The sequence below is a fragment of the Urocitellus parryii genome, chromosome 11, assembly GCF_045843805.1.
Source record: "Urocitellus parryii isolate mUroPar1 chromosome 11, mUroPar1.hap1, whole genome shotgun sequence".
In the NCBI taxonomy this organism is placed as follows: domain Eukaryota; kingdom Metazoa; phylum Chordata; class Mammalia; order Rodentia; family Sciuridae; genus Urocitellus; species Urocitellus parryii.
This window is the reverse complement of record NC_135541.1, coordinates 111,284,671-111,309,531: the sequence shown is the minus strand read 5'-3', so window position 1 is coordinate 111,309,531 and position 24,861 is coordinate 111,284,671. Positions and strand designations below refer to the sequence as shown.

The 24,861-nt window shown below is 40.7% G+C and overlaps 1 protein-coding gene across 1 annotated transcript; it reads right to left on the bottom strand.

Moving 5' to 3' along the window:
• Positions 1 to 4,429: 4,429 nt before the first annotated feature.
• Positions 4,430 to 11,028, bottom strand: LOC113200313 (3 beta-hydroxysteroid dehydrogenase/Delta 5-->4-isomerase type 1-like). Its single transcript, XM_026413711.2, has 4 exons — positions 10,999 to 11,028; positions 10,641 to 10,847; positions 7,628 to 7,792; positions 4,430 to 5,600 (listed from the first exon to the last, which is right to left on the bottom strand). Exons 2-4 carry the CDS (start codon positions 10,783 to 10,785, stop codon positions 4,789 to 4,791), a joined length of 1,122 nt encoding a protein of 373 aa, XP_026269496.2. The 5' UTR covers positions 10,786 to 10,847; positions 10,999 to 11,028; the 3' UTR covers positions 4,430 to 4,788.
• Positions 11,029 to 24,861: the final 13,833 nt, after the last annotated feature.

The following is a 24,861-nucleotide window of genomic DNA, read 5'->3' as shown; positions in this document are numbered from 1 at the left end:
CCAGTGCCAGACCTATTCCCTCCCTAGCTGCATGCCTAGAAAAGGTCCTCATGCATTTCACAGATGGCTTCCTGCAGGGTTGGGGCAAAGTTCAGGGATAGGTAGTTGTCTAGAGGAGGAAATAACCTCTAATTTATAAAATTCTTGAATCCCAATGTATTCCCTCAGCTCTCAAAAAAAAAAATGTATTCCATCCATTCTTGGAAATATAACTTACTGGTTTCTGATGATACTGAAGGGAACCTGTCAGCTAGACTGGATTTTGTTCAAGTCATTCCTTAGATAGTCTCTGCCCATGATGTAAGCATTGTATCAGCAGTTCATCAGGAAGAAATGATCAAGACACAGACATGAGGAAGCATGAAAGGCATCTTATTTTCATTTAATAATCACAGTTATGTCTCCGACTTTCTTAGTTCACTGACCAGAGCAGATTTTCTCCCCTCACACTTTCTCTTCAGTGTAAAGAAAACAATAAGAGACACAGAGATAAGATGCATAAGCAGGAAAGATGGCAGAATGGCAGAATGGCCAAGCTACCAGCTTAATTTATATCAATAGGTTATAGTAGGTCACTGGCATCAGTATTACATTATTATTCATTGTCATTAGGTAGGTTATAGAGTTAGCAACATCATGCAGCTTATTCCTCAGTTACATACTATAGTTGCAATATGCAATGTTAGGAGCATTGTGTAGCTCTCAAGAAAGTTCATTGTTTAAAGTGACTGTTATGTGGCCAGGCTCAGGTGCAGCAGAGCTTGGTGAAACATTGTGGTTGTCTAACAAGAGAGTTTTGTTACTTTCAGGAGCTGTGTGCTTGAGATCAAAGTTGAGGCTGATAAGACTCTAGTACAGAGCCTAAAGCAGGGCACTGCTATAGCAGCCAGGCATCCTGTATTTTGCAGCCAGGCATGCTGTATCTTTGCACAGAAACTCCCTAGCCAACAAGCATGCCAGTCATAAATCTATCAGAGACTTCTATCCCAGTCACAGAATCCTTACACCTCAGCTGCCCTTTGCAAGCAGGATGTTTTGATGGTGGAAGATGGGAAGGAGAAGATGGAGAAGCTGGCACATTCTAACACTGTAAGAGTGAATGTGAAGGCTGATTTTGTTCGCAGATTACAATCAACTTTGACTTCTTTGTGGTGAATTACTCTGCCAACTAGAAGTGTGACTTTTGATGCGTGATAGAGGATTAGGTGGTAAGGACAGGAGGATGTCTTTGGAACCAAGATCTTATCTGCTATGCATGGGGGATTGTTAACCCAGCAGACTCAAGGTCAGTCAGAATCTCTCCTGGGGTCTTGTGTAACTGTAGAACATTGTGTTGAAAGTCCTGCAAATCAGGCAATGGACACTTTATCTGGCTTGTTGGGCAGTGTGTATTCTTGGAGATACTAGCAGAGACTAGGCTGGGAAAGATCTTGCTAGATGTGCCCTGAGCATATGTCTGAGTGAAAGTGATGGAAGCATCATGGGTAGTTTGCTGAGGTAATTCTGGGTGCTCCCTGGGTTGAAGTTTACAGATGCTATGGGCATCATGTTCATGACTTCAGACCCAGACTATTACTGGCCTTGGATAGACACTGTTTAATGATGCTGCAACCTTAGCCCAGTGCTGTATGGAGAGGAAACCTTGACCTTGTCTATATTGGGATGGGTGGGGAGAAAGGGCAGGCACAAGTGTGAGGTATTGGGGAAGGAGCACATGAGATCGCAAGTCAGAAGGATCTTGGTAGATTTGAGGAAAAATGACAGAGGCCAGGAATGGCAAGGTAGTTGCACCCAGGGCTCCTGTGAACCATTAAACTTAGGGTTAGGTTATGTGAATCTCCATTTACCCATGATGCCTGCATATGGGGTGGATTCCAATCTATAAGTTCCCTGGCACATGTCAAATACTACATAAAACTTCAAACATGATGACAAATCCAAAACCACAGAGGAAAGAGTTAGTTCCTAAGGGACCGGAGATACCTTAATAATATAAAACTTTATCTAGAATATAACTGCCTTAAATTAGTACTGCTGAAATAATACGTTGAGTATTTACAGTAACAGCTGGAAGTTCTTTCCAATGTACATATAAATAGAATTGTGGAAGCTTTTTAGGTTACCTGTTTTATGGCCTTATAGATTTCATGAACCCAGTGAAAACTGAATCTCCATTCCTCATTCCATCCTTTATCTCTAGATATAATCTATTCTTGTTTTCAAGGTAGAGTTTTAAGTGTCTATATTCTTAAGCCTCATTCAAGGAAATTTTGATGTTATATCTTTTATATCATTCAATTTTGGATGTTATATCTTTTTATCTTGTAGGTGAAACTCTAGACGATCTAATATTGGCATTAATCACCTGTGAAATCCTTCATATGTCCTTCAAATCAATCAAATCTGGAATTATCAACATTTCCTGTGCCAATAAAATCAGGTGTGGAATTGGTAGATTTCATGCAGACCTGCTTCTTCCTTGACAAACTGGAATTACAGTTGCCATTCAGATTGGGTTTAGAAAATGGGAAAGTAGAGATGTTTCTTGGCCTGCATCTCCAACAGAAGAGATGTGTGTGTGTGTGTGTGTGTGTGTGTGTGTGTGTGTGTGTGTGTGTGAGAGAGAGAGAGAGAGAGAGAGAGAGAGAGAGAGATCACAAGGTATTGCATTAATTGAATTGGGAGTGGCAGAGGTACTTTGTGAGTAGTTACTTGAAAATGTCACAATAGCTGTTTGGTTTGAATAAATTTGCATTTGAATAAATCTGGGTAGAAGCAGCAGCAGAGGCAGCAGCCCCGGCCCCAGGCTGGCCACCATTGCTCTATGTCTGTTCCATAGGTGTACCGTGTGTGGCTGGATGTTAGATGTGAGGAGATAGGATAGCTCTGGCTCCCGGACTGAGCAGGTAAGGTGGGCAGGTACAGGATATCTTGCTGACATGACCAGTGATGGTAGCTTAGTATGGCTGGAGCACGCAAAGGTGACAGGAGGAGATGTGGCAGATGCTGTAATACAATCCAGCCGCTCTTGGTGGCATTGAGCTTCTCCTCAAAAGTCTCTGTTTCTCAAGCCCTGCGGACACTGCTTCACACTCTTCCCTTCCTAAGTGTAGGCGTGTCAGCCTGTTCTTGGGCAGCAGAGTGGTGAGATGGTGGTTACAGCCCCGCTTTACTACTGATAATTTGGGTGAATTTAGGCAAGTCACTTCATCTCACAGGCCTCAATTTTCTCATTGGTGGTAGGAAGGAGACCAGAGCTGCAGGCAATGGAATTCCACAAAGACTTTTTGATCTGCCCATCAGGAGAGAAGGCTCCCTCCCCATTTGCCTAGGATGTAACCAGGGACAGTTGTTTCCTTTGTGACCTGCCAAGACTCCTTTGGACTTTTGGTTCTCTGGTTCATGCCTATGTAATTTAAGTCCCTGGACTTGTCTCAGTTGGGCCCCTGTCCTTAGGGAAATTGAGAAGGGCAAGAGGGAGAGATGGAGGGAACAGAAAGAGGCTAAGAATATACAGGGATAAAGTAATATATGATGGGACAGGAGGCAGAGGGGAGAAGGAAGAAGATGGAGGGAAATGCAGTTAAATCTGGAACTGGGAGAGAGTGTGATTCCACTTTGCGGGGCGTATAAGCTACATAGAGGTAAATTTTTAGAGAGGATTTGGACCTACTCCCTTTAATTTCCCAGGAATTCATGGTTTTTCTTTATTATGGGGGTTGAAAGTTTGAAAAGGGGATATGAAGATCCAGAAGGGCCAACACACACATGTTCAGGTGTGTTCTAGAAAGTTCGGGGACTCTGACATTGGAGGTGGAGACTAGAAGCCTCTATGTCTCATCTTTTTTGCTCAGGGCCATTTGTGAAGGCATCAAGGCCTCCCAGGTGCCCTCAAGGATTCTCTTGGTTCTAGAAATCCTCTTGCACTGGGCTGGGAAGGAAGGAGGTAACTCAAGAGACCCACGACTCTACCAGAGGGAAGTAAGCCTGTGCTCCATAGCTCTGCTGTCCCAGACAAATTGCCAATTGCAGGATTCGGTGGTGGCAAGATGAGAGCTTTCAAGGGAGTCTCCCTGATGAACGGGCTTAGCCATGAACCAGTGTGACGGTGAGCAAAGTTGCCTCAATTGTGACACAGGAACTGGGATCCCTGCCTTCTAGTGAATCTGCTGAGGCTGAAATGTCAGCCATCTAGTACATGCCTGAAACATTGTAGGTTAAATTAATCTCAAGTCCCCCTCCAGGCCCCAAACCAATCTGCCAACAGTTTATTCTCCTTTTCTAAACAAGAAGAGGCCATAACTGCAAATACTAGGAAAAATTTTAAAAAATACTAGTATTTTTTAAAAATACTTTTTAAAAAAAAAGTGTGTATCAACAGAGAGACACCTCTTGCAGATTAGTTTTTAAACATTTATTGGTCTTTTCATTGAGTTTGTGAAAGAACAGGAGTTTTCCAAAGAAAAGGAAGACTTTAGCCTAGGAGCAAGATAATGGAACCAAGAGACAAAACTCTAAGTTATAAGATGTCCCAAACAGTCCCAAACTGGCAACAGAAACTGATAACAGCAGGTTAAGCAAAGCAGCTTAATTTCCTCAGAAATTAAGGCAGAAAGCTTTTGGTTGGACCAGTAACTGGGAAGTTTTCTGAGGAAGAGACTAACTTGGCCATTGTGTGAAAGGGAGGCTATTGGACTTGGGCTTCTCAGCTTCTGGAAGAAACCAGGAGTAAGCACCTGACAGACAGCTCCTGACAGCGCCCATGTCCGTATCCCTGTCATCGCCACGTCACTTAGACTTGGTCTTCATGGTTTCCCTGTGCTCCTCTATCAGGGAAGTGACCCACCCCATGGTTTTCTGTTTTGCTTCTTCCCAGCTATATAAGGGCCTATACCCCAGATCTTGTTGAGCCTTCTTGTAGGAGAAGGTGAATACACTATTTGACAATGTCAGCAGGTGGCGAGTAAACGGGGGTCGATACTGGTGAATGGGACTCAGCAAGAAGCTCACTATCTCTAGCAGGAAGGCAAGCCAGTACATCAGAAAGAGAGGAGGGCCCTGCCTGGAATCAAGACAGACGCCACCTGCTTTGCTCATGGTGGAATTCAATTTATCATAGCTTTGGTGGGGTGTGTCATCTGAGATGTAGTAGAACTGTCCTTGGATGCTCGCGGTCTTCTTGGGGTCCCTCAGAGCCCTGCAGGCCAGAATGTGTGCCCAGGCCGCGTTGCCCACATAGACCGGGTTAGCTACAGAGAACTTTCCTGTATTTTCTAGGACTCCATTGTTCCTGAGGGCCCTATTCACAATTCCAGAAAGTACAGGGCTTCCTTCCCCATAGATGTACATGGGCCTTAAGGAACAAGTCCACAAGGTGTCCCCATTTTTCAGAGTGCTCCCATTAGCTGCCAGCACAGCCTTCTCAGCCAGCTTCTTGCTGTAGGGGTATGAAGCCGTCCATATAGTTTCATGATGCTCTTCCTCGTGGCCATTCTGGACGATCTCCTTGTAGGAGTTGGGTCCTGCTACTTCTACTGAGCTGGTGTAGATGAAGAATGGCACACTAGCTTGGATGCAGGCATCCAACAGGAGCTGGGTTCCTGCATATGGAGAATAAGTTGTCAGTATCAGGAAATAACCCTAAAACATTATGACCATAGATTTATATGTATCTCTCATTCTTCTCCTAGTAAAGAGGGTTTGCTACAGATCTAAGTGCAATTCTTTCTGTGCTGACTAATGCCATGCTATAGCCATAGGAAGAATACAAAAAGGGAGGCTGGGGACATAGCTCAGTTGGTAGAGTGCTTGCCTCACATGTACAACGCCCTGGATTCAATCCATGACACCTCACACACACAAAAGGGAAAAATAAAAAGAATATAAAAAAGGATAGGAGGCTAACATTTGGGTTCTAATAACAAAGGATTTCTAGGCTTTGGGGTTTCATAGATTGTGTATGTGTGAGTGTGTGTGTGTGTGTGTATGTGTGTGTCCTTTGATTTTGGAAAAAGACATAGGTTTCTACTCTATTGTTGGACATGAAAGAATTACTTTCATGTGTATCATTTCATTAAAAATAAATCTTTTGAAATCTAAAAATTCAGGAATCCATACTCTCAAGGACAGTTGGAATTTCACATTACATTAATTCGTACACAGTTGTTTATAGAAGACATGCACTGTTAGATGGAAATTAGAGTGCTGCCATGTTTCCCGTTTGTTGAAAGTCAATGAAAACTTTGTCACAAGAACATCGTTTGAGTCCCTAAGTAAATGGTTATCAAGTTGTGGGGAGGTGATGGAGACCCAGCCTCTGTTCCCAACTGTGTGTTCCCTCAAAGGCCACTCCCAGCTCTTGCTGTGACTCTGTTTGCCTAGTTATGAGCAGTAGGGGTAGTAATCATTCCCTTGACTTAGCTTTCTTCAGTCCCACACTGGACTTTACTATTGAGCCTGGTTGGAACTGAAGAGAAGCATGAGCTTTCTAACTCAATAATGTTAGAGTTGTCTGGAATCCCTGTAGCAGTGTAGACCTGCAAGTCCTGGAGGAGAGGAAGGATGCCTTCTCTTGAAGAAGGAAGTGATGTCCTGAGCAAAGGATCATTTTCATTGGTTTACCTATATGTGCATTTATTTATTTTTATGTTTTCCTGTTTAAAACTTTTACAAAAATTTGATTTTCTGGAAAGGCAACCACATTTATTTGAAAATTGTTAGTGTAGTATCTAGAAAATTTTAACCTGGTTTACTAGTGGAGGGAAAAGTCCATAATTATGATGTATTTTCTAAAGCTGTGACCATATTTTGGTAAACTGATGCATACAATCCTGCTGCTTTCACTTTGTATTCTGTTGTGAGAGTAAGCAAAGGCCTTAGAGATAGGGACCGAAAATGAATATCTAGTTACTCACAGTACCATCCTGCAATGTAGAAACTGGGAAAGGCTTCATTTTAGATAGTGCTGGAGATCAGAAAAGCACCACTGGGTTGCTTTGAAAAAGAAGTCATTGAGTGAATTTGAGGTCAAGGGATGGAGGACAGATGGGCCAGAGGCTTGAGGATACTAGTGCAGAGAAGACTGTCCTCCAGAGCTCAGATATTATATGACTTCCTTGGACAAATCTATCTCAATTTGGAGTAGATTGGAAGTGCAATTCAGGAAGAACCACCTAGCATTTAGTGGTGAGGGTCTGAGGAGGAGTTACTTCGGGCACTTGTGTGGGAACTACAACATTAAGTATAGACCCAGTGGGAGCAGGAGAGTTAGGGTTATGGGAATGGGATCCAATTATTGGTAATGAAATATCATAGGATGGCAAATGCTTGACCATTCTGTCCTCTGTGGGCCAGCTATGCTAGTTCTCTGGAGAGGAATTCTTCCCTGAGGTGGGAATTTTTCTCATTGTCCCTCGCATAAAAGCTAATAGCATGAAAGAGGAGGCACCTGAAAGGTCTCTTCTGGCCCAGGGAGGCAGGAGGTGAATGGACCTCAAGAGCTTGAAATGAGATTCAAGGTGACTTTGAAATGAAGGAGCAGGAGGACAAGGTTCAAGGTGGATGGAGCCTCATTCTTTACTGCCACCCTCATCTTTCACCTGCCACATACCATCCCAGGTCACTCTACCTTTCAGATTGACGTCTATGATAGTCTGTCTGGAATGGATATTCCAGATATCAACAAGAGCAGCTGTGTGGATGACAACCAAGATGCCCTGGCAGGCTCTCCTCAGGCACTGGGCATCCAGAATGTCTCCTTCCACCAATGTCACCTTGGTCTTTGTCTGCAACTCTGTAGGAACACAAAGTAGATGATGAGAAAGCTTTCTGAATGAGCTTGGAAGTTCCTTGATAAAGCAGTTACCTATGTCTTCCAGTAGTATCATAGATGACAGGGGGAGTGTTGGCGGGAGACACCTTCCAAGGAAAAAGCAAGGAAGAAAATGCACAGAAATCAAAATGGATGGCAGATTTACTCAGAAAGAAAAAAGAACTATTTAATTCTATTCCAATTCAGAAATCAAAATCGGAGCATAGAGCTAATGATTGAAGGTGAAGCAGAAGCAGAGGGCATCATACAAAGCTAACCTTGACCTTAGCATGTCAAAGGCACAGCTCTGGGGTTTAAGAGAGAGAGCAAGCAAGGTAAGCAACAGGTTAACAGGTGTGTCTCTGCTCCAGACCTGATGAGGAGTCCCAACAGTGGGAGCAGAGGAGAGAGATCCGCAAGGTGTGAATATCAGGCCTCCTCCTGACAGGTCCTGTTTGTTACTGGGTCTGGGCTAAGCAGAAAAGAAGAGATCACATCAGCCCTAGTGTTTCATGCTTGTGTGACTAGGATTCTGGAGCCATTAATAGGGAAGTTAGGATGGGCTTCAATGACAGATTTAATGGAACATCTCGAATTGAATATGAGATATTATTAAAAGCAAAGATCAGTCCTGAAAATGTATCAGTCTCCAAGGCACTTCCACTGCAGCCACCACTGCTAAGAGCAATGGATACAACATCAATGTCTTCAGGCTTCTCTGAGATCCTCAGGAAGGATACTGCCAGTCAGGCTGTCAAAACTTTGCTGCTGGTGATCTGCTTCAATACCCTTCACTTGATTTCTTACACATAAATTTGCAGTTTGCTTACATTTTTATTTCTTAGTTATCCCATCAGATAGGAGTTCTGGTTGCAAGAACTGCTTATTCTTTTTAATCCTCTGCAGACTTTTATGTCTTCCAGGAAGGCCCTACAGTGAAGGAGGTCAGGACAGGGAATGGCAAGGAGGTGGGTTTGTCCTGAGAGTGGCATTGCTCCTTCCTCTGAATCTCCTTTGCTGCTGCCTTCAGAGGAACTGTCTCAGAGAAAGTGATGGGATAAGGTGGTGACGCCCAGAGCTCTGAGGAGAACCGACCTTTATCTGCCAGCACTGAGGCACCCTAAGGTCCAGGAAAGGACATTTTGGGTGCTTTAAGGTGGCGCCATAGCTCCTGCCTTGTCCAAGATGCTGAGGACTTGGCCGGTGTTTTATTTATATGGAATAAGTATTTGCTTTTCTGGTTGAATCAGATTGGAGGGAGGCCCAGAGGGAAATGATTGGACTAATCCATCTATAAGAGCTCAGATGTTGCAACCAGACCTCCTGAGATCAAATCCCTCAATGCCTTATTCTAGCTGTGGGGCCTTGGGCAAGTTAATTAGCCTTTCTTTCCTCATCTGTAAAATAAGGATAACACCATTATCTATCTTCTGGTGATCTCATAAAGAGATGATTAGTTAATACTGCCAACACTGTACCTGACAGAAGAAAAAAAAACTGTAAGGATTCTCCACTGGTACCCCTGACCTGTTACCACGAGGAAGCTATTCCTCTAGGCTGAACATTGCCCTCTGCTGCTGTGATACATTAGATTGCAATTATTGCTGAAGCATCAGGCTTCTAGAAAGTATTGGTCACGTGTCAGTATTTGTTTGAGAACACACTGAAGCAGATAGGAGAGAAAGATGGAACTTTGGAAGCAGTCAGAGGAGCAGAAAATAGTACAGTGATCATTGTGGTTTCAGAGTTTTGTCCTGGATCCTCTGTGTGCAAGACTGGTTCATTTGAGAACCTGTGCCTCTGGGTAGACACCCAGTGCCTCCAAATTGTATGTGGAGGAAGGCAACTCTTTGGAATACACAGGGGGCAATGAAAGACTCGGGACTCACTGTGCCAGGAGTCAGTCCAGGGCCAGGTGATGGACTTTAGTCAAAGTTCAGGAATAGGACTTTAGACAAAGTTCTGCTTTTTAATAATGAAGTAACCTCGGATCAATCTCCCATCCTATTAGGACTTCAATATCCTCACTATCTGAAAGGGTGAATCCTCTTTCCTACCTTCCCCACAGGATTGTTTTGAGGATCTGGGTTTAAGCAGGTTGGAAATGCACTGGGGTAGCACTTTTGGCAAAGAATAATATGTTGCTATATCAAATATGCAGTCACCTTTTGGAGAGAATGAAGAGCAGAGAGGAGTGGTGAGTAAGAGGAATTCAGGTGAGGCAGGTCTGGTTTTGTCTTGCCTGTCATGTTTAATCTGGCTACTACTACTCACTACTGGGTTCTCTGTCTCTGTTATCGTTCTCTGTTATCTGTCTGTCTTTAATGCACACATATGCATACTTAGTCAGCTTTACCTTCCCTTCCTTTTCATTCACCTCCCAGAAGATACTAAGGCATTCTCTTAAAAAGCAGAACAAATGAAAGCAAAACACGAAAACCCCAGTTAATCAAGGGGGCAGTATCCTATTTTAAGGTCTCCCTCAGAATGGCCCTTTTCAGATGCTACACACCAATTTTGAAGTCCCAAACCTTCAGCACGTTAAAGAACTGTAGGCAGAGAGAACTATATGTCCTAGAGGCCCACTGGCTGCTTATGGACATTTATCTAGTTCTGGTTCTTGTCAGAATCCTGTCTGCAGTGTGCTATGCAGCGTCCTTATGCAATACCACCTGGGACTACTCTGGATGTGCAGACATAGGTGGAGACTTATGGCTCCATATTTCCTTCATTTGCTGGACAAGAGACCTTCAACACACACTCCCCCCTGCCCCGCACACACACGTATACTCAGGATTCATAACGGAGCCACACATTCAAGCACACTTACTAGACAATTTCTCCTTGATTTCTGGTCTGAAAGCCTTGTCCAGGGCCGTGACCTCCTGCAGCTCCTTCTCCTGCACCAACAAGCTGATGATCCTCTGGCCCAGAAATCCTCCGGCTCCTGTCACCAGGCAGCTCCACCCAGTCATGGCCAATGCAGGAAGCAGTACACAGTAGGGGACAGGTGTACAACAGGGTGACCCTGAAGAGGCTAAAAAGAGAAGTCCAATGAGTACAGGGGTACAGAAGCACAATATATTTACTCCACTCTATTGTTGAAAGCTCCCATATCCCCCCCCCCGCCCCCGCCAATCCCCACCACTACCACTAGGAGAAGCAGAAAGAACATGAACAGTTCTAACGTATTAGATTGTTAAAAGACAGATGAAAGAGCCTTGGTCCTGGTCTCCTCCTTCTCCAGGGGCAGGACTGGAGCCTTTTATGTTGTGCTTTCCAAGATCAGCCAATCACCTGAACTCTGCTTCACTTTCATTGCTTGCTCTCCTCTCTGATGCCTCCTCCCACAAGGCACGGCCTTGGTGTTACAATCCTTATTCCTTCCAAGATCAGGAAAAGAAAATAGCTTCAAGGCCACAGTGTGATGAAGAGTCTGTATTTTAGTCTTAGTCAGATACTTGTTCATATAAGCTGTCTGTTATTCCCAATCTATGAACTTAAATTAGAAAAGGAGAAATTTCAAAGTAAAATGTATGATTTGGTCTTGTTCAATAAATACATCTGGAAGGAAAAATCCACATTAGCCCGTAGTCTCCTCTCTCACATAGTTTGAGATGTTGCTGCTGTCTTGCAAACTTTAGAAATGGTGCTAGCTTCAATCAGCAAGTCATAGGTGAGGTGACTTCCTTTCCCACCAAATATATTTTCAAAACTTCAATTTCCTTCTCCCAAAAGAGCTGTGATTTCCTAGGGGGAGAGCATCTTTAAAAGGAAGCCATGCAGCTGTTTAAAATTTATGGCTCACATCTCAAGAGTGGGGTTTTGTAGTTGTTTGACACTGTGGATCTCAACGTGGATATCTGCACTCAATCCACATTTTGATTATAAAACCACTTGCAGAAAATTCCTGAACTGAACATGCTATGGATGCTTTTAAAGCCTATGCCCCAGAGGTGCCCAAACATCACTGCCAGAAGGTACTCTAGATACTGTGTTTCCTCCATTTTTAAACATTTAGTTATAACTCATAGACATTAAAATGCCCAGATTTTAGGATTTTTTTGGTTAACCTTAGACACTTGTAAGTACCCATGTAAGTACCACCCCCCAAAAATATATGAAACATTTCTATTACCCCAGAAAGTTCTTTCCTGACTCTTTCCAAAAGTGACTCCTTCCTCCAGGCTACTCCTGTAGATACCCTAAAGGCATCTACTTTTAGAATTTAATCCCCTTAGAATTCGTTTTATTTCCACAGTTTGCTTTTTTCTTCTTCTAAGATGTCAGTGTTCCTGGACAGATATTTAAATAGACAATCCATCTGAAATTAAGTTTTGTGCAGAGAGGGCAGAATTGACTTGATTTTTTTTCTATTTTTTTGTCCATTGTTACATTTTATTGATTCCTTTAATTTTTATTATTTGCTTTTATTTATTCAATTTGGGCTTAATTTATTATTCTTTTTCAAAGTCATATGGTAAAGATAAATGATATTAATTGATTTTATCCATTTTGTCTCTTCAACTGTAAACATTTCATTTCTCTCTGTAACAATTTAATTAAACCCACCCTGTGTTAACTGCATCCAAAATTTTGAAGTATTGGGATTTGTTTTAATCATCATTTAGATACAGATATCTTCCAATTTCCTTCATATTTTTTTTCTTTATCCAAGTGTCATTCAGAAATATGTCACCCAGTTGCTAAAAGTGAGGATTTTTTTCTATATAGCTTATTATCATTGATTTTTAATTTAATAACTTTGTAGCCAGAGTGTATTCTTTGTATGATTCTGCAATATTTACTGAGACTTGCCTACGGCCTTTCTATATACATGTTTTATATTGTGAACAAGATATATGTACTTTCAATGAATGTTTTCTGCAATTATTGGGAGTAATGGTCCATAAGTGAATGGACTTGACCCTTCACTTAAACTCCCCCTTCCTCTGTATCACAAATGTTCTCCTCTTCTCACTTGGGACCTCACTGTCAATGCTTCAAATACACTTTCCTAGGAGAGTTGACTCTATTCACTGTGTAGCAATTTGTTTTCTGAAGTTTTCAGCACTAGCTAAAGGCCTCTGTTCTTGCTGAGGCTCAGAGAGTCCCTGCTCTGAGCCACCCAGTTGCATTTTATGCCTTTGTATGTTGTAGTGGACACTGAAGTGTTCTTTAGAGATCTCCTATCTCCTTCAGCTCTTGGGAGTGTTTGAGGCTGGTTGCTTTCATCTAGAATCTCTCTGGGAATTGCCTCCAACCAAAGAGCATTTAGACTCTGAGAGGAATCAATAAATATGAACCCTAATGAAATTGTGAAAGACAAGGCCAAAAGGATCACAGTATTACCTTTCTTTTATTTTGTTTAATTAGTTCTTCTTAGTTACACATGACATAATTTTCCTTTCTTTTACTTTTAAACATCTTTTTTTACAAAGTATCATTTACATGCCATAACACCTGTTTTAAGTGTACAATCTATTATTTTTGGTAAAATGTGGACTGTGTAACCACCCTCATAATCTTTTTAGGGGACAATTGCTTCATCCTCTAAAAGATCTCTTATACCCCCCAGCTACTCCTCCCTTATACTCAACCCCCAGCTCTAGCCAACCCCTAACTGACTCTAAAGATTTGTTTTTTCTGGACATAAGATGAATGGACTCATATAATATGTAGTCTTTTATACCTGGCTTTTTAATTTAGCACAAAGTGTTTTGGGGATTCACCTATATTGTAGCCTGTATTAATATTTTGTTCCCTTTATGTGCTGAACAGTATCAATTATACGGGTACGCCACATTTGTTTTCTCATTCTCTAGTTGATGACTATGTTGAGTGTTTCTACGTTTTGAACTGTTCTGGAGAAAGTTGCTGTGAATATTTACACAGATGTGTTGGTGTAATCGTATGTCTTTATTTCTCTTGGCATAAAAATTACTGGGTCACATAGTAAGTTGATCTTTAACTTTTTAAAGGAACTGCCAAACCAGTTTTCTTATTTTTAAGTCTATTAATGTATTATGTTTATTGATTTCCATATGTTGAGCTGACCTTGCATCCCTGGAATGAGCCCCACTTGATCATGGTGCGCTATTTTTGTAAATATTATTTTATATGCAATTTTCCAGAATGTTATTGAGAATTTTTGCGTCTATGTTCATCATGGATATTGGTCTGAAATTTTCTTTCCTTGTTGTGTCTCTGCCTGATTTTGGTATCAGGATGATACCAGCCCCTGATAGAATGAGTTTAGAAAGGATCCCTCCTTTTCTATTTCATGGAATAATTTGAGGTGTATTGGTATTAATTCTTCTTTGTCAGTCTTGTAGAACTCAGCTGTGAATCCATCTGGTCCCGAGCTTTTCTTGGTTGGTAGGCTTTTGATGGCATCTTCTATTTCCTTGCTTGAAATTGATTTGTTTAAAATTTTTATGTCCTCCTGACTCAGTTTGGGTGGATCATATGCCTCTAGAAATTTGTCAGTGTCTTTGAGGTTTTCTATTTTACTGGAGTATAAATTTTCAAAATAGCTTCAAATTGTCTTCTGTATTTCAATAGTGTCTGTCAAGATATTTCCTTTTTCATCATGAATTTTAGTAATTTGAGTTCTTTCTCCTCCTTTTCCTAAGGGTGGCTAAGGATTTGTCAATTTTATTTATCTTTTCAAAGAAACAGCTTTTTCTTTTGTCAATTTTTTGAATTGTTTCTTTTGTTTTCATTGATTTCCACCCAGATTTTAATTATTTCCTGTCTTCTACTACGTTTGTTCTTCTTTTTATAGGGCTTTGAGATGTAGTGTCAAGCTATTTATTTGTTGACTTTTTATTCTTTTAATGAATGAGCTTAATGCAATGAACCTTCCTCTTAGCACTGCCTTCATAGTGTCGCAGAGATTTTGATGAGCTATATCAGAGTTTCCATTTACCTCTAAGAATTTTTTTATCTCCTCCTTGATGTCTTCTATTACCCATGAATCATTCAAAAGCATATTATTTAATCTATCTATGCTAAACCCAAGGCCAACATCATTCTAACTGGAGAAAAATTGAGAGCATTTTTAAAAACTGGAATAAGACAGGGATGCCCTCTTTCACCAGTTATATTCAACAGTCCTTGAAACTCTAGCCAGAGCAATTAGTCAGACAAAAGAAATTAAAGGGATATGGACAGGAAAAGATGAAGTCAAAGTATCATTATTTGCTGATGATATGATTCTATACTTACAGGATCCAAAAAACTCCACCAGAAAACTTCTAGAATCAATAAATGAATTCAGCAGAGTAGCAGGATATAAAATAAATACCCATAAATCAAATGCATTCCTATGCATCAGTGATGAATCCTCTGAAAAAGAAATTAGAAAAATGTACCCCATCATAATAGCCTTAAAAGAATACTTGGGAATCAATTTAACAAAAGAGGCAAAAGATCTCTACGATGAAAACTACAGAACACTAAAAAAAGAAATAGAACAAGAGCTTAAAAAATGGAAAGATCTCACATGCTCTTGAATAGGCAGAATTAATATTGTGAAAATGGGCATACTACTCAAAGCTCAGATTCAATGCTATTCCAATGAAAATCCCAACATCATTTCTTATAGAAATAGAAAAAGCAATCATGAGATTCATTTGGAAAAATAAGAGACCTAGAATATCCAAAGAAATCCTTAGCAAGAAGAGTGAAATAGGGGGCATCAAAATACCAGAACTTAAACTATACTACAGTAACAATAAATGGTGCTGGAAAAACTCGAAATCCATATAAAGCAAAATGAAACTAAACCCCTATCTCTCACCATGTACAAAACTCAGCTCAATGTGGATCAAGGACCTAGGAATTATTCCAGAGATCCTCTGCCTAATAGAGGAAAAAGTAGGCCCAAATCTTAACCATGTCTGAGTAGACGCCAACTTCTTTAACAAGACTTCTAAAGTGCAAAAAATAAAATCAAGATTCAATTAATGGGTTGGATTCAAACTAAAAAGCTTCTTCTCAGCAAAAGAAACAATCAATGAAGTGAAAAGAGAGCTTACATTTTGGGAGCAAATTTTTGCCACACACACATCAGATAGAGCATTAATCTCCAGGATATATAAAGAACTCAAAGAACTTAACACCAAAAATAAACCAAAAAACAACCCAGTCAATAAATGGACTAAGGAACAAATATATAAAAAAAATGTTCAACATCTCTAGTAATTAGAGAAATGCAAATCAAAGCTACTCTAAAGATTTCATCTCATGCTGGTCAGAATAGCAGTTGTCAAGAATACAAATAACAATAAATGTTGGTGAGGATGTGGGGGGAAAGGAACATTTATGCATTGCTGGTGGGACTGCAAATTGTTTCAACCAATCTGGAAAGCAGTATGGCGATTCCTTAAAAAACTTGGAATGGAACCATAATTTGACCTAGCTATCCTACTCTTTTGTCTATACCCAAGGGACTTAAAACAGCATACTACAGTGACACAGCCACTACAATGTTTATAGCTGCACAATCCATAATAGCTAAACTGTGGAACCAACATAGGTGCCCTTCGATAGATGAATGAATAAAGAAATCAAATCGTGGTATATATACACAAGAGAATATTCCTCAGCAGTATAAGAGAATAAAATTATGGCATTTGCAGGTAAATGGGTGGAATTGGAGAATATCATGCAAAGTGAAGTAAGCCAATACTAAAAAACCAAAGGATGAATGTTCTTTCTGATAAGTGGATGCTGATCCATAATTGGTGTGGGTGTGGGTGGGGTGTGGAGAATGGGGAGAATGGGCAAAGGGGAGGAAGGGAGGGGAGGGGGCATGGGGGTAGGAAAGATGGTGAAATGAGATGAACATCATTACTCTAGGTACATGTATGACTGTAAATGTTGGTGCGACTCTACATTGTGCACAACCAGAGAAATGAAAAATTGTGCTCCATTTGTGTATAATGAGTTAAAAAGCTTTCTTCTGTCATATATAACTGATTAGAACTAATAAAAACAAATTAAAAAATTATTGCTTACAAAAAAAATATTCTGTACATGGTCCTTGGTCATTAAGGTCAAGAATTCTAACCCACCAATATTGTAATGGTTAAGGAATGATGTCAAATTTCCTATAAAGACCTCCTTAACTCCAGCTCAGGGGCCCAGAAATTTAGAGCACTAGTTCACCCATGTGTGTGAATAAACCTGAGTTTTCTAATCCTCTACTGATGGTTGGTCTTTTGCTAATGTGATTTCCACAACACTACTGTGGGTATATCCGCTCAGGAGCTAGGCCTCAACCTCCCCCTATCAGTGCCTGTCTGAGGACAGGTCAACTGCTAGGAGCTTTAAGTAGAAGTGTTCACCAGTGTTAGCAGGACTTAAAACTTGGTGACCAAAGCTGTGCTTAATTCTTTCCTACTGAGCTAGGAGTATAGCTCAGAAACAGAGCACCTGTCCAATATGTCCATGGCCTTATGTTCAATCCCCAGCACCAGGAGAATTTAAAAAAAGGTAAAAAAGTGAGGAAAAAAGAAAAAAGGAGAAAAAATAAAAATATAAAAATTAAAGGAGAGTAATAGGAATAAAGAAATGATGATGGTAATAATATTAATAATAAAAATAGATGAAGAAAAAACTAAAAATTAATAAAATATCCCTCCCAGCTAAGATGCTTAGAAATGCTTCTCTCTAGGTCTTGCAAGATCGGAGTCTGTCCTGAAGAGTTAGTGGGTTCCAAATGCAGCTTGGGGTAATTCCTCTCAGCTCTGCCCAAGGTCTTGGGTTGGTGTGTAGGCTATAATACCCTGTGTTTCTTGCCATAGGGATTAAGGTAGAATGTTGAACCTGCAAGGGATATGTATATTTGCAACCAAGATTTTTAGTCTGTGCACTGGCATGTATCAAAGCCCTAAAGTGGGTCCCTGGAAGGCAACTGAACCAGAGAATTCTGTGCTGGATGGGGTGATATGGGACAGATAGATTGGCTAGCCTCCAGCAGGAAGGAACCTGTTACCTGGTCCTCATTCCAAATCACATGTGACTCCTGTTTCTTCATGTCACAGGGCAGAATGGCTGAATCACTGGGCCTACACACACTCCCTATTGCAGCTCACACTCCATCAATATAAACCTTTCAGTGAGTTTGTGTCAGAGTTGCTTCCCAAGCCATGACTATCTCGTGTGGTCACTGTCTGCCTAGTCAATCCAGTGGGTGTCCACAGGGAGCCTGAGAGGTGATTATGCTGGATTTTCTGATTCCCCCTAAAGTGGTTTAGTCTTTGACCATAGTGAGATAAGCACGAAGAGGCAGTCAGTGTAAATAGATGATCAGGTCAGATCTGGAAGATGGGGACTGGTTTTAAAGGAAATGAAATGCTAATACCTCCAGAACACTTCCCCCTCTTCTTCACCTGTTGCTAAGGTCACCTGCCTGCAGGAAATTGTTCCTTTCAGCAAGGAATTGTTGACAAAAACTCCCTGGCGACTCCTTTCCTGTCTTTTCAGGCACATATGGAAAATGGGGAGAGGTACCCTACAGGGATGATTCTCTTCCTGCCCTTGGGGTCACTATATAGGTGGAAAGGGAGGAGAGGGCATGAGAATTGAGAATAAAGGAAACCTAAAATCTATAAAGGGGCAGGACACCCCCACTCCCTCAGGTACCAGCTTTGAAATCCCTCCTCTCTGGAGGAGTCTCTCTCTCTCTCTCTCTCTCTCTCTCTCTCTCTCTCTCTCTCTCTCTCTCATCATTTAAATGAAACTTTTTGTTCTTGCCTCCATGTTTCTTGGGTGTTCAATCTCCAACACTGGAGGAATGGAACCTGTTGATAATTTTCAAGATGGATTTCAATAGGACCTGTCTAAAGATAGTTCCTAGTTAAAGTACTTTAAGAGTTTGCTGAAAGAAGCAGTGATATTTTTACTCTAAACCTAACTTGTTGTGCAGACTCCAGGTTACTTATTTATTTGAGCTGTTTGCCTTCAGGGTGCAGCCTTCTGACCATGCTATGATTCTTTCTCTTTTACCTTTACTCCCTTGGAGGGAAATGTCTCCTTCTTGTGCCTGAGATGTGGGTGCCAGGGGCTCAGGTACTCTGCTTATCTTGCTTGGTTATTCTCCTTATGTAACAGTGATCCTCATTACCTTTGAAACAGTAGCCCTTGCTGCTTATTTTAAGAGAGACTTGTTTTTCTTTTATTCTTCTCTCTCTCTCTCCCTCCCTAACCTGGGGGCAGGGAATAAGATTACCTTGAGTTATTTATTCTTCAAAGGGAGGAGACGCCACCACAAGAAACTGGGACGTGACTGTCTCCAAAATTAACAAGTGAGTTTCAACACATTATTCAGGGCACACTTGGGACCTCCTGCCAGGGCACACCTGGAATGGAGCCTCTGAAGAGCTTCTTTAAAATCTCTCTGTTTTCCCTGATGGGCAGAATCAGAACCTCTGGGACAGGAGTCCCTTGTGTTTTTCCTTTGCTTGCAAAGCAATAAATCTTCTTCTTTTTTTTTCTCAAAACTATGTCCTTGTTAATGGATTGCCATTGGGGACAAGGACCAAGCTTTTGGTAATAACTTGTCTCCAGAATTCACTAGGTTCCTGAAAGATCAGGCAATGGCAGTGGCCAAAGGAAGCAGATTAAAAAGGCCACTGAACAAGGCTGTATTTGAGACTCACTCCCAGGCAGAACTTGATCAGACCGACAGAGTGGACAGGAGGAGGGTCTGAGGAGATATGGTGGTGTGGGAGCTTGACAGGACTGGAATTTTATGGGGCTAACGGCAAGAAGTGTAGTGCCAGATTCGTGGGACCCCAATAGACCTCCAGGAGCCGAATCCGATGCAATCACACAAGAGTCTTTATTGCAAGCTCGAGCCTGGACTCACCACCATTCTTCCTGAGGCAGTGGTCTCAGGGAGTGAGTCCCAGCCTTTTGTCCAGTGAGATTTTATAGGTTTTGGGGGGATACTCTATGTGTCACAACATCACACAGCAAATCATTTCACATCTCGGGAAAGTCAAACAACAACTCTTAACATTGATAGCACATTCACTGGCAGGAACAAGTTGGGTAGGGGTGATTGGTTAGTACAAGAAGGGGATTCCTTTGAACTGATTGGTTTAGGCCATGAAAGGTGCACGTGCTGAACTACATGGTTTCCCAACATGTTATCAACCACCATAAACTACTGGCGTCCCAGGTATCTCCCTGTCTCATGCTGATTGATGGTTGCTAGGGGGTTGCTATGGGTCCTCACCTAGCCTAACTGAGTCAGGGACCTGGTACCACAGATCTCTCCTGTTATTGGCAGACAAACAACTCAGCAGGGTGGGTATGTGCCTAGAAAGGCTCTGTGGGTTTTTCCAAGGACAAGGGTCATGCCCCCTTCCTTAGGACAGGCCATTAGTTATCTATTCAGGTAGAAGGTGCTGTTATTTATTTTTTTTTCAAAAGTGGAGTCACATCAGTTTCTTGGAAGGAAAGGGCTTGGGACAGGAAAAGGGATTTTTAGAGTCCCTTGTCCCAATGGAGTTGGGCAGGGGAACTGGCTGAGGTCCAGGATTGGCCCAGAGACCCTACTGATTGACAGGCAGTACCTTAGGTGTCTGGTTGTTGTTTCTTTCACTCCAGAGGCCTGCTTGGTGCTTTGTTCCTAAGTCACCGCCACCCACCTGACGGTTTCATTTTTTGTGATGTCAATTTCTGCTGTTAATCCACAGCCACTCACCTCCACAAGCAGGTATACACCTATTGCTTTGTTTCCATCCTGAAGAGGAACAAACTAATACTGGATATCCATTCCATTATTTTTTCTATAAAAGTGTTTTATATTCTAGATACAAGTCCATATATATATATATATATATGATATTAAAATATTTTTCCAGTCTATAGATTTTCATTCTTAAAGGGTACTTTCTGAAGTGAATTTTTAATTTTAATGACGTTCTATTTTTCAATCCTCCTCCCATTTACTACTCTTGTTTTTACCTCATTCGAGGTCACAAAGATTTTTCATCTGTTTTCTATAAAGAAGTATATCATTTTGGCCATCATTTAAGACTATAATACATTTGGATAGAAATTATACATGTGTTAATTAATGGTCTAAATTCAGATGATTAACTGGTTTTGACAAAATTAAATTCACTGGGCTGGGGAGGATAGTCTTTAAGTAAGTAATGCTTGACAACTGGGTTGTCCACATGCTTAGGGAAGGTCAAAACATGCTACATAAAATGAGGCTCATCAATAATTGGCATTAGAGGTATTTTCTTAATAAAACAAAGCACAGATTAAATGATATTTTGTAATAGAAGAACTCACAAAGTCCACAGGTCAGCAAAGGAATATAGAAGTTATGATTGTTCTCCTATCAAATACAGTTGCAGAAGTGGTCATGAGATTTCTGGGCTCAAAGTATTGGTCTTCATTCCAGCATAGAGATATTAGCCTCCTTTATTATATTTTTGTATCAGGTAAGTCCAAGAGATTAGCTTTATCAATGAAGAAACACAAAGAAAATTGGTGCCAGATTCTGAATTTGGCATGCTGGCTGTTCACAAAAGTGATATGGGGAAGTCAGATTCCTTGCATCTGGAGTCCTTGGGACTCATAAGAAGTATTTTCCTCTCCCTAGAAAAGAAAGTCACCTACTCCCTGGGGTGTGCTGGGCACAGTCCCTCATGCTGGGAAAAGGGAAATCCCTCTTCTGAGATAACTTGTTAAACTCCTTTGGTTGTTATGCTCAAATTCGGGACCCCCAAAAGACCACCAGAGACCAAGATCGATGTAAGCAGCAAAGAAGTGTTTATTGCGAGCTAGCTCGGTCCTCCGCTTGCACTTAGCAACTGGTGACGCTGAGAGGCCCCGAGCCCAGGGTTTGCAGCAGTTTTATACACTCTTTGGGGAAGGTAGGGACTTCACATACATCATAACATCTCTTAGCAAATCATCACACACCACGGGAAAATCATAAAACAACTCTAAAACATGATTAGTGTATCAAGTGGCAGGAATGAATCTGGAAAGGATTATTGGTTAGTTCAAGGGGTTGACGCACTTAAAAATGATTGGTTTAAACCGTGAGGGTGTTGCAAGGGGGGTATGTGCCAAGCTGCAGGGCTTCTAGTTTAGATATTGGTCACTACACCTAGGTGGGGGCCATCTGGAATTTCAGATATTTTGATATCTTGGCCTATCTTAGGTGATCACCATCTGCAGCTTCTGAGAACTGTTTCCACAGAACTTTTCTGTGGTATTTTCCTGACTTTAGGACTACAGTAGGTCAGAGGTTAAGTTTCAGAGCAAAATGAGGTCCCAAGTAGAATGAGGTTGCTTAGGTCTTTCATGGTCACTTTAGAACAATTATGCTCCTTGTATGTCCTGGAGAGGTAAATTTGGGAAAGAAAAGCACATGATAATTTTTAAAACAACAAGAGTAGATGAAATAATTTAGGGTGAAATTATTTGTGGGTAAAAAGAAAAGTCTCAGGAGTGAATCCTGAACAGAGATACCAACATTTAGAGTATGAACAGAGGGGAAGGAGGGGCCAAGGTAAGGAGACTGAACAAGAGTACTGGGAGGCAGGAGAAAAGGAAGAATGTGCAGTTGTGCAAGTCGAGTGAAGAAAATGTTTCAAGAAGGAGAATGTGGTTCACTATGTTGGAGGCTACTGAGACACCAGATGCAATGAAGGAACTGAGCACCGGATTCAGCAACATTAAGTTCATCAGTACCCCAGTAAGAGCAATTTCCAGGAAGTGCTGTGTGTAAAGGTCAATTAGAAGTCAACACACTATCTTCTATGTGTGGAGGAACAGATGGAGAATAGTGAAGAGAGTGACTACACAAAAAGCTTGTTCAAAAATTTGTGGCATATTTTTGTTCCTCTAAGACTATGTTTGGTACATAAAGCTCCTCAGGTGGGTTGCTGAAGCACATGGGCCTAATTTAATTTTTAATGAGTTCAGAACAGTCCTGTAATTTATTCTTCTACTTCTTTAAAGAAAAGATTCTCCTTAAATCTTCCCACTATTTGGAAATGAAAAGAAACTCAATAACTCATATAATTGCATTTTTCCCTCCACTGTGAGAAACATCAGACATTTTGAGAGAGATGTATCCCACTAGTTAATATGATTAATATTATTTAAATCAGATATTATATGCAATTTATCTCATGCAGAAGCAGAACAAATTTTTGTATTGCCTCTTATAAATACTTAATGTAATTGTTATGTATAATTCCTTTTAGTTTTATGTTCCAATGAACTATTTGTGCAACTCTAGATCTAGTTCTAAAGAACTATTTATGCCAAGAAAAAATGTGCAGCTCCAATACTAAAATAGTATTGCCAATATAAAAAAAACAAAGAATTTATGGCATAAAGATATCAGTTAAAAGGTGTTATAGACAGCATGGCCAAGAGTTTGTTATTGTTGTAATGTTGTTTTACTCTACTCCATTTATTAATCTTTAACTCCTAGCACAGGTAGTCAAAAATGCATGATACAGAATAGATCTTCATAAATCTAAGTGAAATTAGCCAATCCCCAAAAAACAAATGCTGAATGGTTTCTCTGATATAAGGAGTCTGACTCATAGTGGGGTAGGGAGGGGGAGCATGGGAGGAATAGATGGATTCTAGATGGGGCAGGGGGTTAGCAATGATGGCGGAATATGGTGGACATCATTATCCAAAGTACATATATGAAGATATGAATTGGTATGAACATACTTTATATACAAACAGAAATATGAAAATTGTGCTGTATATGTGTAATAAGAATTGTACTGCATTCCACTGTCATGTATTTAAAAAATAAAATCAATTAAAAAAAGGAATAGATCTTCGAAATTTTTCGAATGTTTGACTAAACAAAGTGTTTATGGCTCCTACATATTTACATCACCTAAGAACTAGCCTTGTATCTAACACATAATAGGAACTGAATAAATTTTATTGGATGATTGAATAAGTGGATAGGAAGATAAATAAGCAATAAAAGACTCAAGAATATCTTGGTGCTTTGGAAAACCGTGTGGACTAATAAATAAGAGGAAATAGAAGAGAACAGTGACAACAAAATAAGACCACATACTAATGAAAAGTCAGAACTACTGTCCAGGCTAAAGCAATTTGTCAAGGAAAAGCAATTTTATTCCCATATAAAGGATGGATATGAGTAGATTTCTGGGTATTTGGAGTGTTTTTTGAAGATCCAGTTGTCATAAATAAAAAAGAATATTCTATAACATTCACTATAAAGGGAGGCTTACGTCCAAGTTGTTTCTGGGTATAACTTGGCTGTCTTTTCTAGCACAGCTGTCTGTGGGAGAAAGGAAAGAGAAAAACATATACCTATGGATCTCTTCCCATCTACCATCTATTATTCTGCCTGCTAGTTCTCTTGGGAAAAGGTCACATGGATTCTCTTCAAGTGTGTAATCCAGAGGCTAACAATGTGGTGTGATAGCCAGTTTCTATGGAGGCCTCCTGGCATTCATGTCGTTGCGTAATCTTCTCTTAAGTTGGGTGGAATCTAGTGATTTTATCCTAACTAAGGATGACAAAGAAATGTTACTTTTGTAAATAAAAATAATCATGGTTACCATGCTGCTAGCGGATTTCCTTGTTTGCATTGAGTTTGATGAAGCAAATTGCCATGTTGGAGGTGAAAATACAGCCAAGGAACTGAGGGCAGCCTCCAGTCAATTGTCACTGAACAGCTCAGAACCATTGTCAGTAACAGCCATGTAAGTGAGCTTGAAGTAGACTATGCCCTAATTGAGTATTCAGATGAGGTCTCAATCCTGGGTGTCACCTTGGTTGACATGAGAAACCCTGAAGCAAAGGACACAGATAAGCCATATCTGAGTTCTTCATGCTCAAAAATTATAAGATAATAATTACTGTAGTTTCGTTTAAGCTGCTAGGTTTGGGACAACTTGTTACACAACAACAGTATACTAATACAAGTGGAATCTCAGGCAGTGGTGCAATGCTGATCTGGTGACTGAGCACAAGCTAAGCCTAGCATTACACAAGGTCAC